Source organism: Mixophyes fleayi, chromosome 2, assembly GCF_038048845.1.
Source record: "Mixophyes fleayi isolate aMixFle1 chromosome 2, aMixFle1.hap1, whole genome shotgun sequence".
NCBI classification, from domain to species: domain Eukaryota; kingdom Metazoa; phylum Chordata; class Amphibia; order Anura; family Limnodynastidae; genus Mixophyes; species Mixophyes fleayi.
In genome coordinates, this window is record NC_134403.1 from 76422353 (window position 1) to 76439298 (window position 16946).

Consider the following 16946-nt stretch of genomic DNA (forward strand, 5'->3'; position numbering starts at 1 on the left):
TAATAGTGCAGGGGGACTACCTACTGAAAACATCAGGAAAACAAGAGTGACATTATGACATTATGCAAAATGTTAGATCAGTTTTACCATATATATGTTGATTTTAGGTCAGGATAGGAAGTCACAAAAATCTTACACTGTATCTAGCAAGGTGGTAGGACAGTTCTGAGCACACTGCATCTGATGCCACCTTCGTACCCAACTGGATATATCTTTGAAGACGCTGCTATTCCACAGATGCAGAGTATATCACTGCAGTATTCAGTCATTGATTATTTCGTTTCTCATCCAATCATTTGCCACAATACATTAAACAGTGGGTAGCATTGCACTAGGGTCATGGGTTTAATACCAAGTAGGGCAAAATGGTTGTGGAGTTTGTATGTTCCAGTAGGTTTCCTCAGTGCTCTGGTTTCCTGCCACAGTCCAAAAACATGTTGGTATGTTAACTGGTTGCCGATCAAACAGACTCTAGTGTATATTCATGTGATGGAAAATTTCAACTGTAAGTTTCAGGCACTGATGTGAATAATTAGTCTCTGTAAAGTGTAGATGCTATATAAAATAAAATTCTATTAGTGTGTTTGTGGAGGAGCAGAAAACGATTTAGGTGAAAGTTTGGGCATTTGTGCACTTCTCTTTGTTGAGCAGTGCAAAAACAACTTTTCATTTTGCAAATGAGATTACTGAAATGAGGTAAAGGGTTGCAGAAGGTGCATTTTAAGAGTGTCCTGTGCTTTGTGGAATGGCGCACACCCATTTCTATTGTACAAAAGGACTTCATTCTTGCACCAGCTTTGAGCTGCAGAGATCTGATCTCATTCAAAATGAAAGGTGCTGCCTCTCTGCATATGCTGTGGTTAGTAAATGAGTGCAAGAATGTTTATTTGTTTTTCTATATTTTGCTCTTTTTTTTCGAATACACATATATTTTAGGCATGCACTGAATCCATATTGTAGAAACCAGTTGTACACTTAATTCTTTTAAAGAAAGTTTCTCATACCAAACTAAATGTGAACTCCAATTATATTAAAAGTCGGTTAGAGGCTTAGATAAAAAAAAATCTCACCTGTAATTTAAGCTCCTAGAATAACTCTGTGTTAAATGAAATTAAATTGTTTTTATATCTATATAGAAAATGGTGTTGTTCAATCCCATAGCCCATAGATTGTAAGATTGCGAGCAGGGCCTTCTCACCTCTTTGTCCGTTTTACCCAGTTTGTTTATTAGTTTACTATGTTTGTCCCCAATTGTAAAGCGCTACGGAATATGTTGGTGCTATATAAATAAATGATGATGATAGCATTAATTTGCTCTGATGTGAGTGCATGCTAGGCTAAAAGTAAAAACACATAAAAACTCTAAATATCTTATATCATTTAATCATTTATATATGAATATTACATATTATTGCACCTATCCATCAAAAGCAAATCCACTTTTGAGAGAGACATAGGGCTTTCTTTTTGTCGCATATTGGAATACATATATTCATATTTCATGGGCCTTCCATGAGGACAAATAGAATTATACACGATTCTTCTCAAGGTTACTTTTAGGCATTAAGGGGGTATTCAATTGACGGCGGGATCGCCGAAAATCCTGCGCTCGAAAAATATTACCGTTATTACGGTAATCCTGCGCAGGAAAATCGTTAATACGGTAATTTACTCGCTGGATTTCAGCTGAGCTGAAATCCAGCGAGATATTACCGTATTAACGGTAATATTTTTAGAGCGCGAGATTTTCGGTGATCTCGCCGTCAATTGAATATGCCCCTTAGGGGGGTATTCAATTGTCGGCGGGATTTCCGAAAATCCTGCAGTCCGCGCACAATTACCGATATTACGGTAATCGTGCGCGGAAAAACATGTAATACGGTAATTTACTCCTGGATTTCAGCTCGCAGCTCCTTGAGCCGCAAGCTGAAATCCAGCTACAAATTACCGTATTCCATGTATTAGGTTTTCCGCGGCGGGAGTTTCGGCGATCCCGCCGACAATTGAATATGACCCTTAGTGCAACTTGACAAATTTACAAAATGTAACCAAATAGTTCTCCAAAGTACAAACACCACCTCGGAAAATGGGGAACTATGGGTTACTTTTCTACAGGTTTCTGTACCAAAGGTTTCTTTAATAATATCTACCAAGAATGCACATTGCACTTGTACAACAGGTATGACCTGCTGTGTGAAGGTGTGCACAATGCCCCCCACAGACTTTTCATTGCAGAAATACTGTGTTACTTAGTAATTATTAGGTCAAGAAAATACATAAGATTTCCACAAAATTGTGCAGTTTATCTACACACACCTATATAACAAACTCAGGAAGGGGGCAACTTGACAAATACGTAAAATGTGGAAGGAAACCGAAAAAAGGGTCAGAGAACACCTGGACACAGCAGCTTCTACCATCATCGGAGGACTCCAAGGGGGGAATTCAAATCTGCGTGATGCATCGGGTAACTTAACCGCAATGTTCAGCAATGCGCATTTCCTAGCACTACAGTACCCCAACATGGCAGATTTGGGAGTGGGAGAGGCACATCTGCAGGTACATGATGGGGTCGTAGGGCTCCAGCACCTTAATATGTAGGTGAGACGAGAGGGAGGACATCAGAATCTGTTCAAGCTCCACACACTCACATACAAGGCCCTCGCCAACTCCACTGCTCCCTACATCTCCAACCTCATCTCTATTCACGCTCCATCCCGCCCTCTGCGATCTGCCAAAGATCATCGCCTCTCTTCGCCTCTGATTATCTCCTTTCACATGCGTATCCAAAACTTCTCCCGCGCTGCCCCCCTCCACTGGAACAAGCTCCCTCGCTCCATCAGAACATCCCCCAATCTATCCAGTTTCAAACGGGCTTTAAAAACCCACCTTTTTCTAAAAGCCTTCCAGTTTCCCACTTAACTACCTGCCTTATCATCTACTTCTCCCCCCTTTCTTGATTCTGCCTCCGTCCACCCCCCTTTTCTCCCTCTCACCTTTGTGTCTCTATCTGTCTACCCCTCCCCTTAGATTGTACGCTCCTTTGAGCAGGGCCATCTTTCCTCCTGTTTCCACCACTTCTAACTCTGCTCTCCAGCTACTTAGTCCTCCTCGAGGACCTTCTGGCCTCTGACCCCTCTCGCTTTTCTCTGCTCCCCACTGTGGCTCTTACCTGTCATCCGCACCCTCTCTCTTGGGCTCAGGTGACCAACGTATGCGGATCTTCCCTCCCCCCACAGCACCCCTCTCTAGCTGTGCTTTGAGCTTCCTGAGTTACTGTGCTTATTAAATTGTATATTGTTAATTGTACCGTGCTGTCTCATCTTGTACTGTGATATTGTTTGTCCCTGTACAGCGCTACGGCATACTTGCCATCTCTCCCGGAAAGTCCGGGAGACTCCCGAAATTCGGGTTGCCCTCCCTGATTCCCGGGAGAGCTGGCATTTCTCCCGGCATCCCGCAATTCCCTAGCTAAAATGACGCGATTCACCGAGAATTGCGTCTTTTTGGCCCCAAAATGAGGCCATTCAAGGGGCCCTTCTTCCGGACGTCACCTACCAAAAGTAGGCAAGTATGCGCTACGGACACCTTGTGGCGTCTTATAAATAAAAATAATCTTCAATTGTCAAGCCACTAGTATAGGTAAGCAAAATTGTGATGAGGTTTTGCTCATAAGGATTGTAGAGTGAGATGTAACAGAGGTGCAAAGTTCTGAAAATGAAATATTTGGGTTGCACTTTTGCTTCCCCATTCCACTGGGAGACAACGGTTACTTAAGCTGTGTGATTTGGTGTGGTTAGGGTAGGACTTGGAACAGTTCAGGACAAATTTAGAATAAAGGTCAGTGCAAAATGTCATGGCCTAATGCAGAAAGAGGAGAATATATATATAGATATTGATATATATATATCTAATCCCTAGCCACAAACTATGTGACTATATACACAAGTCCCCAGCACATTTCCAGTGATCAGCTGCCAGCAGGGGGAGCTCTTCCATATAGTCTCCACAGCCAGTAATTTGGAAGGAACTAGTGACAGGAGAATAGAGGTCCACGAGAGACACGCCATTATGTAACAAGTCTCCACTTCCCGTCTGACAGAATAATCACGTCACCCTCATACCTACAGCCAGTCCATGCCCCTGACAGGCCAATCGGCTCCAGTTCCGCCACGCTCGGACTGTGGGCTGTCCGTGACCAGTCACTGGATAGTGTATTGTGGCCGGGCTGGGGGCGGGGTCTGTACACGTCATAGTGTGCGTCGTGTCGGCCGCCGCAGCCGCTGCTCCTGCCTCTTCCATGTTGCCTTGCTGAGCCGCCTCGGCTGCTTGTCACCTGTGTCCGGAGCCAGCGGGGAGGAGACGCCCGGTACATGTCCTCTCCGTTACATGAGCTCCGCAGGGCCGGCCGGGCACACAGCGTACTGGGGAGGCTCCTTTCCAGGCACATTGCAGCTTTCCCTGTGATGCCTCCCCCTGCGCCCACCATGATCTCCTAGGAAGCTGCACTCAGGGCTCCTATTTATATGTAGGAATCATTGTGGGCACTGAAGAGCCAGGTTTGCTGCCCTCCGGCGTGGAGACATCCTGGGCAGTGATCTGATTCAGCAGTGGCATGTCCTGCTCTAGCAGTCACATTATTTCCTATACTGGGGGCTGGGGCTCTGCTCTGTGTGTTAGTGGTTAAGGACATTTTGCTGTTGGACTGTGTTTTGCTGGGGTTTTTTTTCTCCCACCCAAGAGATCTGTTTAGTGTAACATTTTTAGTACAAGACAGGTACCCATCACTCCAGCAGCATGGCCTGGGCATTAAAGTTACCGTTGGCAGATGAGGTGATAGAGTCTGGATTGGTGCAAGACTTTGATGCCAGTTTATCTGGGATTGGGCAAGAATTGGGTGCTGGCGCCTATAGTATGAGGTAAATACCATATATTGTGTCTTCTGACAGCTGACACTGATGCTTGTTTCTTTTGATGTTTTATTGTTCAGTTTTCTTGTTTTCATATCACCAAAACTATACAATGACTTCATTTGTACTAAACTCATTATTACAAGATATTGGTCCCATTATTGTTATGTTACAGTATTGGAAATATTAATACATCCACTTTAAAGCAAAGTGTGTGCTGTAACTACTGGGCAAATCCCTACAGCCTCGTGGTTAACTTCTAATCTTAAATGTGTTATAGTCTTTCTGTACAGTATGTAGGTGTATAGTATGCCAGTCACACATGCATGCTTGATATATAACACTCATATTGAGGATAACTGCAATAGTTGCGTTGTTTGATTACTTTATAATGCCATATTAATGTGTGTGTGCTTTGTATTGTATTATATAATAGTTGATTTATACTTTTCATACTAATCTTCTCTTTGTGGCCAAATTCTCATTTATTTATACACATAGGCAAAGTTGTTTTTTTTGTCTTTTTATGATTGAGGACAGATGGTTCTCTTAAAAAAACACCTTATAATTCTGATACTATCTTTAGAGTGTATATTCAGGCTTAATGGTACTATATAAACATATATTGTAGAGAGGCTATATGTCATTTTAAGGTGTGTAAATATCACAAATGGCCATTACTACTCTGAAAGGGAGCAAGTGAACAGTTGCCCAACATGGAAAATTGATGTTAAAGAAACTCATTTATACTAGCCCATTTGCATTTAACTGTTTGTAGAAGCTTTGAAGCATTCATTAATTAACACATTATGTAACAAGACATTTGTACTTTAGCATGTTAGTTTTTTCAGGTACTGTACTTGTGTAAAAGATGTTTATACTGGGCAGGTTTCTTAAACTCTGCACTGTTCATTGTTTGTAAACTGGGCCAACTTTGTCACACAATAGGGGTTAGATTTACTAGAAGGCGGTTTGCTCAAACTGCCACTTTTTGGCTATTTTCCTGGCGGTTTTGAAACCATCAGATTTACTAAAGCCCAAAACGCTATTAAAACTGCCAGAATTTACATTTTTCAAAACCACCACTTTACAAATCGCCATCCCGATTTTAACAATGATAAACGTACAAACAGCCGGATTTACTAAGCTGGAGTTTTTAAAACCGTGCAAAAACAGCCAAAATGGAAGAGGTGGTTGTGAGTAGCGAGATTGCTCAAACTGCAATCAGTTTGAGCTATTTAAGAGAAAGCACCATTGACTTTTTAATTATTTGGAAAATCATTATTTATTGATTAAGGGACAAAATTAATTTAACTTGTGAGGGAATTTTTTTTATATATATTTTTTCTATCATTTCATATTGTCCAAATAATATAATGAGTAAATAATTTTTTCCCCTTAATATAATAATTTTTTCCTAATAAGTTAATATTTATTTCATTTTGCCCCTTAATAAATAATGATTTCCAAAATAATTTTAATGTCAATGGTACTTTCTCTTATGTTCTGAATGGCAAAATAGTTCAAACAGAATGTTTAAGCTGTCATGCCATTCTGAAGCAGGTATTAAAACTGTCCTGTCTTTTCAATGGTGGTTTTGATGGCAGTTTAGCTTTTTAAATCCGCCATACATCACCAGTCATTTTAAATTGAAGCCTCAAACTGCCCTATAGGAAATGTGGCGGGTTGGACCACTAAATAGACGGCGATGGGTGATGGTTCGAAACTCGATTCTTAGTAAATCTAGCCCTAGGTGTGACTTGTATAGAACTAGAAATGTTGCACTTTTGGGAGCATATTTAACTATAATTACTATCTATATAGTGTTCGCATACTCCACAGCAACGTATACTTGGCAACAAACACAGAAATAAAACAAGACTGGGTATTAACAAAGTGCCAAGAGAGCCCTGCTTGCAAGCTTAAAAGCTACAGGAAAATAGAAGCTTGATACATGGTTTAGTGCCACATATTGCATTTTAGTTCTGCCAGATTGCAATTGAAAAATGTTTAATGGGGATATAATATCCAGCCACACAGCAATGTTGGTTTGAAGGTCAGAAGGTGGTTCGGTCATAGAAAATAAATGCAAGTTGTCAGTGAACTGTTTAGAGCAGGACTGGCCAACCTGTGGCACTCCAGGTGTTGTGAAGCTTCAAGTCCCAACACACCCTGCTAGCTATTGACTGGTTACCTGCTGGCCCAGCATGCTTCGACTTGTAGAGCCACAGGTTGTCCAGGCCTGGTTTAATGGGGTGGTAATCAGAATAGCCTAAAGAGGGTAAGATAATGGTTTGATTATTTGGTAAGCATCATAAGAAGTAGGTAACTTTTTTCACAGATCATTTGAAAGTATGCAGCCTAGACAAGTCTTTCATGATGGAGGGAAATCCAGAGTGGGAGCTAGTATGGATGAGGCGTGGATCTTTGGCATATATTGAGTTGAGATAAGATGTATATTGGTGTCGTTTTGTTAATAGCGTAATGTTAGAATTATTTTATATTGGCTTCTGTAAAATACAGGAAACCAATGTAGGGACTGCCAGAGTGGAGTGGCAGTAGGAGAACTTTTGGTGAGAAATATGAGTCTAGCAACTGCATTCAAAATAGATTGTAGGGGTAAAAGTTTGATTATGGGAAGACCAATAAGAAGGCAATTGATATAGTCAGTGCAGGAGATGATGCATTAAATTTTGTTTGCAGTCCTTTGTATGAGATAAGTGTGTATTTTGGGGATGTTTCTTAGATGTATGTAACAGGAATTGTATCTGAGAATCAAAGAAGATTTAGTAAAGCATGTCACTTAGGTGGTGAGCTTGATGGGTAGAGGGTTTGTGTTGACAACAGAAATAGATGTCGGATAGGTAGCTTCTGTTGACTGATGGGAAGTATAATCAACTTTTCAAAGGTTGCGTTTTAGATTGCAGAAGGACATTCAGTAATAGAGGCAACCACTGAAAGCAAGATATTTAGAGACAATAGATAGATTGATGTCATCTGAGTTGCGGGGATAGCAATTCCAAGGGCTCTTATTCGTTTTATCGAGAAAGTGTTGAGAGGGAGAGCAGAGGGGGTAGGGCTGAGCCTTGTAGTGTATCAACTGATGGTGGGAATGGAGAGGAGGTTGATCTAGAGAAATGAACACTGAAGGAGTCGTTAGATTGAGTTCCAGTATAGTACAGTGCCTTGAAGATCTAGAGGATACAGCATTTGTATAAGAAGTGAGTGGTTAAGTGTCAAATGTAACACGGGTCCAGGAGAACTAGAAATGAGTATTGTCTTTTTAGAATTAGCAGTATTCAAGTCATTGACAACTGTAGTCAGTGCAGTCCCTGTGGAGAGTTGGGACCAGAATCATGACTGAATAGGATCCAGTAGCTAGTTTGAGACAAGCCATGGGAGTTAAGAACTGGGACGGTAATCTGAGGCTTGGGTCAGAATGCTTGAATAATGATGGAAAAATACCAGTGGGGAGGGAGAGGTTACAGAGTTAAAGCTGGCATGAGTACAGGAGACCACGAATGACTGATTTGTGAGGGGATAGGGTCTAGTGGACAGCTAGTAGAGTGGGAGGAGTAGAGACTTAATCTTCAGGTCTGGGATCATATGATTAGAAAGCACCAGAGGGTGCAGGAAATGAATTGCACAGATTATTCCTTGGGCAATAGAATATAATTTCATATCAGATCTTGTCCTTGAAGTAGGAACTGAGATCTTGGACAGAGATGAAGCCCATAGGAATTGGTGTGGAGAAGTATTAGGTAAAAGACTTTGAACAATGTTAATGGACTTGTTTTCATCCTCTTGCAGTAAAAGTAGACAAGACTTATTGGTGCAAATGGTTTTTATTCAGTTGTTTGTAAGAAGAACTTATTTCAGACCAATCCAATGACAAATTGACATTAAAATAGCTTTAATCTATCCATTGTTTGAAATTAAAATTTTATTTCATGTTTCCATTATGTTTGATTAGAAAAAATAAAAGTGCACAATTTATGCAACATTTATTTAGGCACAAGTATGCACACACTGGTGTTACATGGTTTTTACTAGCATTTCTTTAACAAAAATGCCAGTGGGTGTGAAGCTTTACTGTCAGGGTTAAAGTAAATATTTACATTAATGTTATAGGGCAGTAAATGTGTATTTTCTTACTATGTCTACAGTATCCGAACAGCTCTGGTTAGTAGTGAGTCACTGATTTAAATACATGAATAAACTTCCTTGCTAGTTGTGAAGTATCTTAAGTTTGTTTTCAAATTTCAAGGGTCACCTGTAAGACAATTGGAGCAGAGCATTTCAATTATACCATTTTCTTTGCAATCCAAATATGAAGTTAATTTACTTTTACAGATGGGCTTCCATTGATGCTGCATAACTTCCAGGTCCTGACTTGCAGCAGCATGGAGACCTTTTCAAAATATGGCAAATCCACACCACAAGTATATACCAACCTTTGTCCACCTCATTGTATTTGTTGGAAATAATTAGAACCTGTTTTTCTGGAATTTAGAAATCGCCAGCTCCGCTTTACCAATGCTGTATAATTATTGGAGCCAGGGTCGCACTTACGTATTTGCTGATACCTGTGATGCTTGGAAGCTCTGCACACCCAGAACCTATTCTAATGGTACCTGGCAGGTGTTCTCACCAACTGCATGCGTGTTCCAGAGGGAGGGGGTGGCCTGGAGACAGAGGCTTATAAGAGAGTGACATGCTTATGTTATGGCTCATCTTTTCAGCTGAGTGGGACATGGAGACTGCCATTTGTCTAGCCTTGGTGTGGACAATAGGAACCCATACCACACTTATCCACTTGTAGAGATTTTCAACTGCGGACTTTTTTTTTTTTTTTATCTCATTTTATTCTTCTGCTGCATCACTTGCAATAGGGCCCTTTTCAGTATATTAAAAGGTTTATACTGTATAGTCTGACCATAATATACCTCTTTTGTGACTGCTCATCAGACTGTAGATGATGAAACTGCTTGCTCCTGCTCTAGAAAGAGGTTTGCAGTCATCTGGTTCAATGTTGCTTGTCTGCCTTACCTTGTATGTTTAACTAAGGCATTTATATATCTGTAAAGGAGTATTTTATTTTGTCCACGGTTTTCCTAGTTGATGATTTTCACTTTCTGAACAACGGCAACATCCATTTAGTCACTGAAACTTGTCCTAAAAATCTCGCCTCTTATATAATCACTAATGTCTCTTCCTCTAGCTGTGTTAGCCAAACTGTTGTCTTACTGGGCCTGCCTAACATTTTATGCAGAACATGGAGAAACATATGTTCCTGATTACCATGCTAACAAAATGACACCTGGCATTTAATGAAGTGCCCTGGCACAAATTATCCTTCCCAGAATTTAATGTTAAAGTCTTAACAGTACATTCGGCCTATTCTATTGATCCTTTGGTGAGTTTCTGGCCCCTATCTGAACTACGATTGGCTGCTGGTGTTCTGTGCAAGAAGGCAAGTTAGTGTTATCACCCTGTAGAATAATAGACTGAGGCACATGATAAATATACGCTGATCAGCCACAACATTAAAGCCACCTGCCTAATATTGTGTGGCTCCCCCTCGTCCATCAAAACAGCTCTGACCTGTAAAGGCGTGGACTCCACAAAACATCTGAAGGTGTCCTGTGGTATCTGGGCCCAAGACGTTAGCAGCACATCTAAGTCCTCTAAGTTTTGAGATGAGGCCTCCGTGGTTCTAACTTGTTTTTCCAGCACTTCCCACAGATGCCCGATCGGATTGAGATCTGGAGAATTTGGAGGCAAAGTCAACGCCTTGATCTTTGTCCTGTTCCTTCAACTATTTCTCAACAATTTTTGCAATATAGCAGACAGTATTATCCTGCTGAAAGAGGTCTCTACCATCATGAAATAGTTACCATAAAGGGGTGTACTGGGTCTGCATCAACGTTTAGGTACATGGTATGTGTAAAAGTAAAATCAACATGAATCCCAAGACCCAAGTTTTCCCAGCAGAACATTACCCAGAGCATCACACTGCCTCCACCGGCTTGCCTTCTTATAGTGCCACTGGCTTGCCTTCTTATAGTGCATCCTGGTGCCATCTCTTTCCCACGTAAGCAACACATCCACCCAGCTGTCTACATGATGTCAAAGAAAATGACCAGGACATCTTTTATTGGTCCAGTTCTGGAGCTCATGTTCCCATTATAGTCACTTTCTGCGGTGGACAGGGGTCGGCACGGGCACTCTGACTGGTCTGAGACTACGCAGCAAGCTGCAATGCACTGCGTGTTCTGACACATTTCTAGCATAGCCAACGTTAACTTTTTCAGCAATTTGGGCTACAGTAGCTCTTCTGTGGGATAGAACCAGACGGGCTAGCCTTCACTCCCCACATGCATTAATGAGCCTTGGGCGCCCATGACCCTGTCACCAGTTTACTTTGGACCACTGTTGGTAGGTGATGAACAACTGCATACAGAAACACTCCTCAAGACCTGTCATTTAGGAGGTGCACTAACCCAGTGGTCTAGCAGTCACAATTTGGGCCTTGTCAAAGTCGCTCAGATCGTTATGCTTGTCCATTTCTTCAGTTCTAATGCATCAGCTTCAATAACTGACTATTCATTTGCTACCTAATATATCCCACACCTTGACAAGTGTCATTGTAACAAGAAAAACAATGTTGATTACTACACGTATCAGTGGTTTTAATGTTGCTGATTGGTGAGTGTGTGTGTGTGTGTGTGTGTACACACAAACTGATCAGCCACAACATTAAAACCAATGACACGTGTAGTAATCAACATTGTTTATCTTGTTCCAATGACACTTGTCAAGATTATGGGTAAATGTGCTATTTGGTAATGTACAATAAAAAAATATAGGAATGCGTGAAAAATATATTGAATATATAATAATGTTAATGAAAGATACCATACAAAGTTGTTAAGAATATGAATGTTTTACATTTGCAAAGAAAATCAGCAAACATTGGTTTCCTGCTGTATAAATTTTCTGTTTGTCCTAAGGTTAGGCTATTTAAGGGGTAGCAGGTTATTTTGTTTGGCAATGCATTACTGTTAAATCAGAAAATGGTAATTTGTGGTGAAAAGTCTACAGTAGCCTTCTTTAAATCTTTTGAAACCTTATTATTGCACATCTCCGTAGTTTGTTTCCATTACAGACATGATGCAATCACTAACCTCTTTGTTTAGTTTTTCTTTTTTGTTACTGCTGTGCATTTTCTGTTTACAATACAGATGTTCCTTCCGTGTCATGCCAGCCGTTCAGAACATTCAAAGTTGTAACACCGGTTGTAGAACATTCCTATGGCAAACATTTCCTAGATCCTCTTTGGTTTTTATTAATTATATTTTGGAAATACTGGCTTGTTGAGTAGTCTTAACTAGTCATACTTTATGTAGACTGAAATCATATTTATCATTTACTGTTGGTATTTGTTTTATACATCTACCAATTTCTTTATAGTTACAGATGAAGTTACAGGAGAAGTATAACTTGTATACAAGAAGGGTTTAATTGCTCTCTGCTTGTGGTTTGATGGCACCTATCTCCTATCTGAAGCTAATGCACTTTTCAGCCACTAACATCTAAAAATCGCTTTAATGGGATGAATTGTTTCTAACGGGTTGGGTTATACCACTGTATTATTGAGGTGAAGCCCTGTATTAGTAAAACGTGTAGGTCTAAATTATTGTTTGCGAATAAATATTTTTCTCTGCTTATTTCTATAAATGAATTGAAGGGGAGCAGTCATATTATCTGCAATGCTCAGGTGAGAATGTTTCATAGTCTGCAATGGAACAGTGCTGATCAATACCAAGTTAATATGGCAGGTGTGAATGCTTGTCTTCACCAGACAGTTTTCAGCAAAATCTCTGACGGGAAAAAGAAAAGATTCACAAATGTTTTGTATAAATTACCACTTAATTCTTTTGAAGGTTATTGACATTTCACAAAGGAGGATGAGTAATTTATTTAAAGACCAAATACTTTGTTTATATGGCTTACAGACTGTAATCTTAGCATCATTTGAAGCCAGTTGTGTTTGTAACTGTGTTCTGGTGAGGAGGAATGTAGTAATCCCTTGTGTATATGTGGGGTGCATTGCTTGGTTGTACCACCACATCTGGACCCAGGTCTGGTTCTTGTTACATACATACTGGATGAGGGGAATTGCGTTTCGCCAAGATTTCATCTCTTTAACTGCTGATCGGTATTTAGGGAGCCTATTGGTGACACTAGCTTCTCACACTGGGGACACAGGAGAGCTGGGAAAAACCTCCAAACTGTTAGTGAATAAGTTGCTGTGAACTTGTTTTGTGTAAGCTGGAAGGGAGTATATTTCCAGTTGTCAGACAGGAAAGGCTGTTAGGTAGCAATGATTTATTTTACTGTTATTTTTAAATCTGCAACCTTTTACAGAATAACTGGCAGCGTGTCTGTTTAATCTGCTGCTGTAGAGCCTATTGGACATTCCTATTAGAGTGACCTTTTACCCCAGAAACAGTGATCCTGTTTGACAACTACTATATGTACATGTATATAGGGTAAGTTGTTTTGATGAATGGGCAGTTTAGTAGGCTCAGTCAGGAAGGGACTTGTACAATGCCTATATTGCTGCAGTGATGTGCAGTACTTGGGGTCTTGTTTTCCTGCTTGGGGGTTGGGCTGGCTCCCTGGATTCTTAAGGAAAAATTTAATGACTTGTAATGTATATTTCACACTGGAACACAGGGACGGTGTTCATTTAGGAGGACAATGTCTGCAACCCAGTCTGATGTATAAGTAAAAAGTTAGTTTCTTCAAGGCTGCTGAGCCAAGACGCTGTCATCATAAGGGAGTAGTGCAGACTGATAGCCTTTTAGCCCTAAAGAGCCAACCCATTTGGAACAGTCCATTCTTCACATTCTGTTTCTGCACAGAATGTGTCATAGCCTAAATTTCTTGCAGAATGTACAGCGGTTACGGGGCCCAGAAGTGAGGGGGGCACAGTAGGCATTGCTCACCCTGTAAAAGCGGTGGTTTCATCACTTCCTGTAATCTTATCAATATCGCAGAAGGACAGACAGCACTTGGGAGTTGTTAATGAGATGTGTTGCTGGTGAAGTACAACGGCAAAGCAGTGGTTTTCAAATTTCTCACTGTCTGGCTAATGTGAGAATTTATTCACTGACTTGATCCAGGCAGTGGGAGATTTGAAACAGCTGTGGAAGTGGCACTGGTGAGTTTCAGCATAATCGGCCACTTCTTATTCTAGTGCAATTTGGTTACCATACAGGTTCTGTTTTCAAAGCTGAGCAAAGTCCTCTTTATATAACTGCATTCAGGGCCGGATTTTCCGCTAGGCACCCGCCTAGGGCCTAGCGGCTCTCGGGGGCCCAGCTGGGGGAAACGGGAGCAATTTTTGTAAAAAAAAAAAATCGGCCCCTGACTCGCGGCACCGGACCCCCCATCCACCCGTGGAGGGGGGGGGGGGGGTGGGGGGTTCGGGTGCTCCACGATCAAAAGCATTGGTGGTCAGTGGTTAGCAACAGGCAGCCAATCGCTAGGCTGCCTGTTGCTGTGCAGCAGACAGGAAGCAGGACGTCTTCACTTCCTATCTGCTGATCTGAGGAGAGGAGCGACGCTGGCACAACTACAGGTAAGTGAAGGGGGAAACTGCCCTGCATATCTATAGGGAGGGGGAAACTGCCCTGCATATCTATAGGGAGGGGGAAACTGCCCTGCATATCTATAGGGAGGGGGAAACTGCCCTGCATATCTATAGGGAGGGGGGAGAAACTGCCCTGCATATCTATAGGGAGGGGGGGGAGACTGCCCTGCATATCTATAGGGAGGGAGGGGGGGAGACTGCCCTGCATATCTATAGGGAGGGAGGGGGGGAGACTGCCCTGCATATCTATAGGGAGGGGGGGGGGGAGACTGCCCTGCATATCTATAGGGAGGGGGGGAGACTGCCCTGCATATCTATAGGGAGGGGGGGGGAGACTGCCCTGCATATCTATAGGGAGGGAGGGGGAGGAGACTGCCCTGCATATCTATAGGGAGGGGGGGAGACTGCCCTGCATATCTATAGGGAGGGGGGGGGGGGGAAACTGCCCTGCATATCTATAGGGGGGGGGGGAACTGCCCTGCATATCTATAGGAGGGGGAAACTGCCCTGCATATCTATAGGGAGGGGGGGGGGGAAACTGCCCTGCATATCTATAGGGAGGGGGAAACTGCCCTGCATATCTATAGGGAGGGGGGGGGGGAACTGCCCTGCATATCTACAGGGAGGGGGGGGGGAAACTGCCCTGCATATCTATAGGGAGGGGGGGGAAACTGCCCTGCATATCTATAGGGAGGGGGGGGGGAAACTGCCCTGCATATCTATAGGGAGGGGGGGGGGAAACTGCCCTGCATATCTATAGGGAGGGGGGGGGGGGAACTGCCCTGCATATCTATAGGGAGGGGGGGGGGGGAACTGCCCTGCATATCTATAGGGAGGGGGGGGGGAACTGCCCTGCATATCTATAGGGGGGGGGGGAACTGCCCTGAATATCTATAGGGAGGGGGGGGGGAAACTGCCCTGCATATCTATATAGGGAGGGGGGGGAACTGCCCTGCATATCTATATAGGGAGGGGGGGGGGGAACTGCCCTGCATATCTATAGGGAGGGGGGGGGGGAAACTGCCCTGCATATCTATAGGGAGGGGGGGGGAAACTGCCCTGCATATCTATAGGGAGGGGGGGGGAAACTGCCCTGCATATCTATAGGGAGGGGGGGGGAAACTGCCCTGCATATCTATAGGGAGGGGGGGGGAAACTGCCCTGCATATCTATAGGGAGGGGGGGGGAGAAACTGCCCTGCATATCTATAGGGAGGGGGGGGGGAGAAACTGCCCTGCATATCTATAGGGAGGGGGGGGGGAGAAACTGCCCTGCATATCTATAGGGAGGGGGGGGAGAAACTGCCCTGCATATCTATAGGGAGGGGGGGGGAGAAACTGCCCTGCATATCTATAGGGGGGGGGGGGGGGAGAAACTGCCCTGCATATCTATAGGGAGGGGGGGGGGAGAAACTGCCCTGCATATCTATAGGGAGGGGGGGGGGGAGAAACTGCCCTGCATATCTATAGGGGGGGGGGAGAAACTGCCCTGCATATCTATAGGGAGGGGGGGGGGAAGAAACTGCCCTGCATATCTATAGGGAGGGGGGGGGAAGAAACTGCCCTGCATATCTATAGGGAGGGGGGGGGAAGAAACTGCCCTGCATATCTATAGGGAGGGGGGGGAAGAAACTGCCCTGCATGTCTATAGGGGGGGGAAGAAACTGCCCTGCATATCTATAGGGGGGGGAAGAAACTGCCCTGCATATCTATAGGGGGGGGAAGAAACTGCCCTGCATATCTATAGGGGGGGGGAAGAAACTGCCCTGCATATCTATAGGGGGGGGAGGAAACTGCCCTGCATATCTATAGGGAGCAGGGCCGGACTGGGACTAAAAATCAGCCCTGGCATTTAAAAAACACACAGGCCCACCTGCTGTTGACTCCATGCGCGATATTGTTGCACGCTGAAGTGGCGTTGCTGTGTATCACACTTTGTCTTCTGCCCACCCTGATCAAATGTCTTGTTGTGCAAATCAGTTTGCTTGAATAACAAAAGCATATCGTTCCGACTGTGTGCGAAAAATAAAACGACTACAGTAAACCCAGGGCCTGAGTAAGGGTTTCGGTCACCGTAGGCAAATACACCAACAGCGCCTCCCAACCCCCGTTCCACCCAATGTATAGAAATACTCCTAAATATAAATATTCCGAAATATTCTTCAGCATTCAAATTTAGATTGATTGTGCCGTTGTCTCTTACCTGTTCTTGCTCTTCTCTCTTGCTGCTTTGGTGTCTTCTCGCTGGCTTCTGGAAATTTGGAGTCCTGTATTGAAAATGCAAAAATTTTACTATATTGCAAAATGTTAACAAACCCTTAATGATTAGGCTCTTTAATTAAAAAAAAACACTCCATTATGGACAGATAACACTAC

General features: G+C 43.0%; 1 protein-coding gene across 1 annotated transcript in view; it reads left to right on the forward strand.

Annotated features, from left to right (window-relative positions):
* The first annotated feature begins 4146 nt into the window (after window positions 1-4146).
* TFCP2 (transcription factor CP2) overlaps window positions 4147-16946 on the forward strand; it is a 43848-nt gene continuing 31048 nt past the window's right edge. Inside the window, exon 1 of the mRNA XM_075199319.1 lies at window positions 4147-4919. Coding sequence (XP_075055420.1) covers window positions 4798-4919 — 122 coding nt within the window. The 5' untranslated portion in view covers window positions 4147-4797. The remainder of the gene's footprint in view (window positions 4920-16946) is intronic.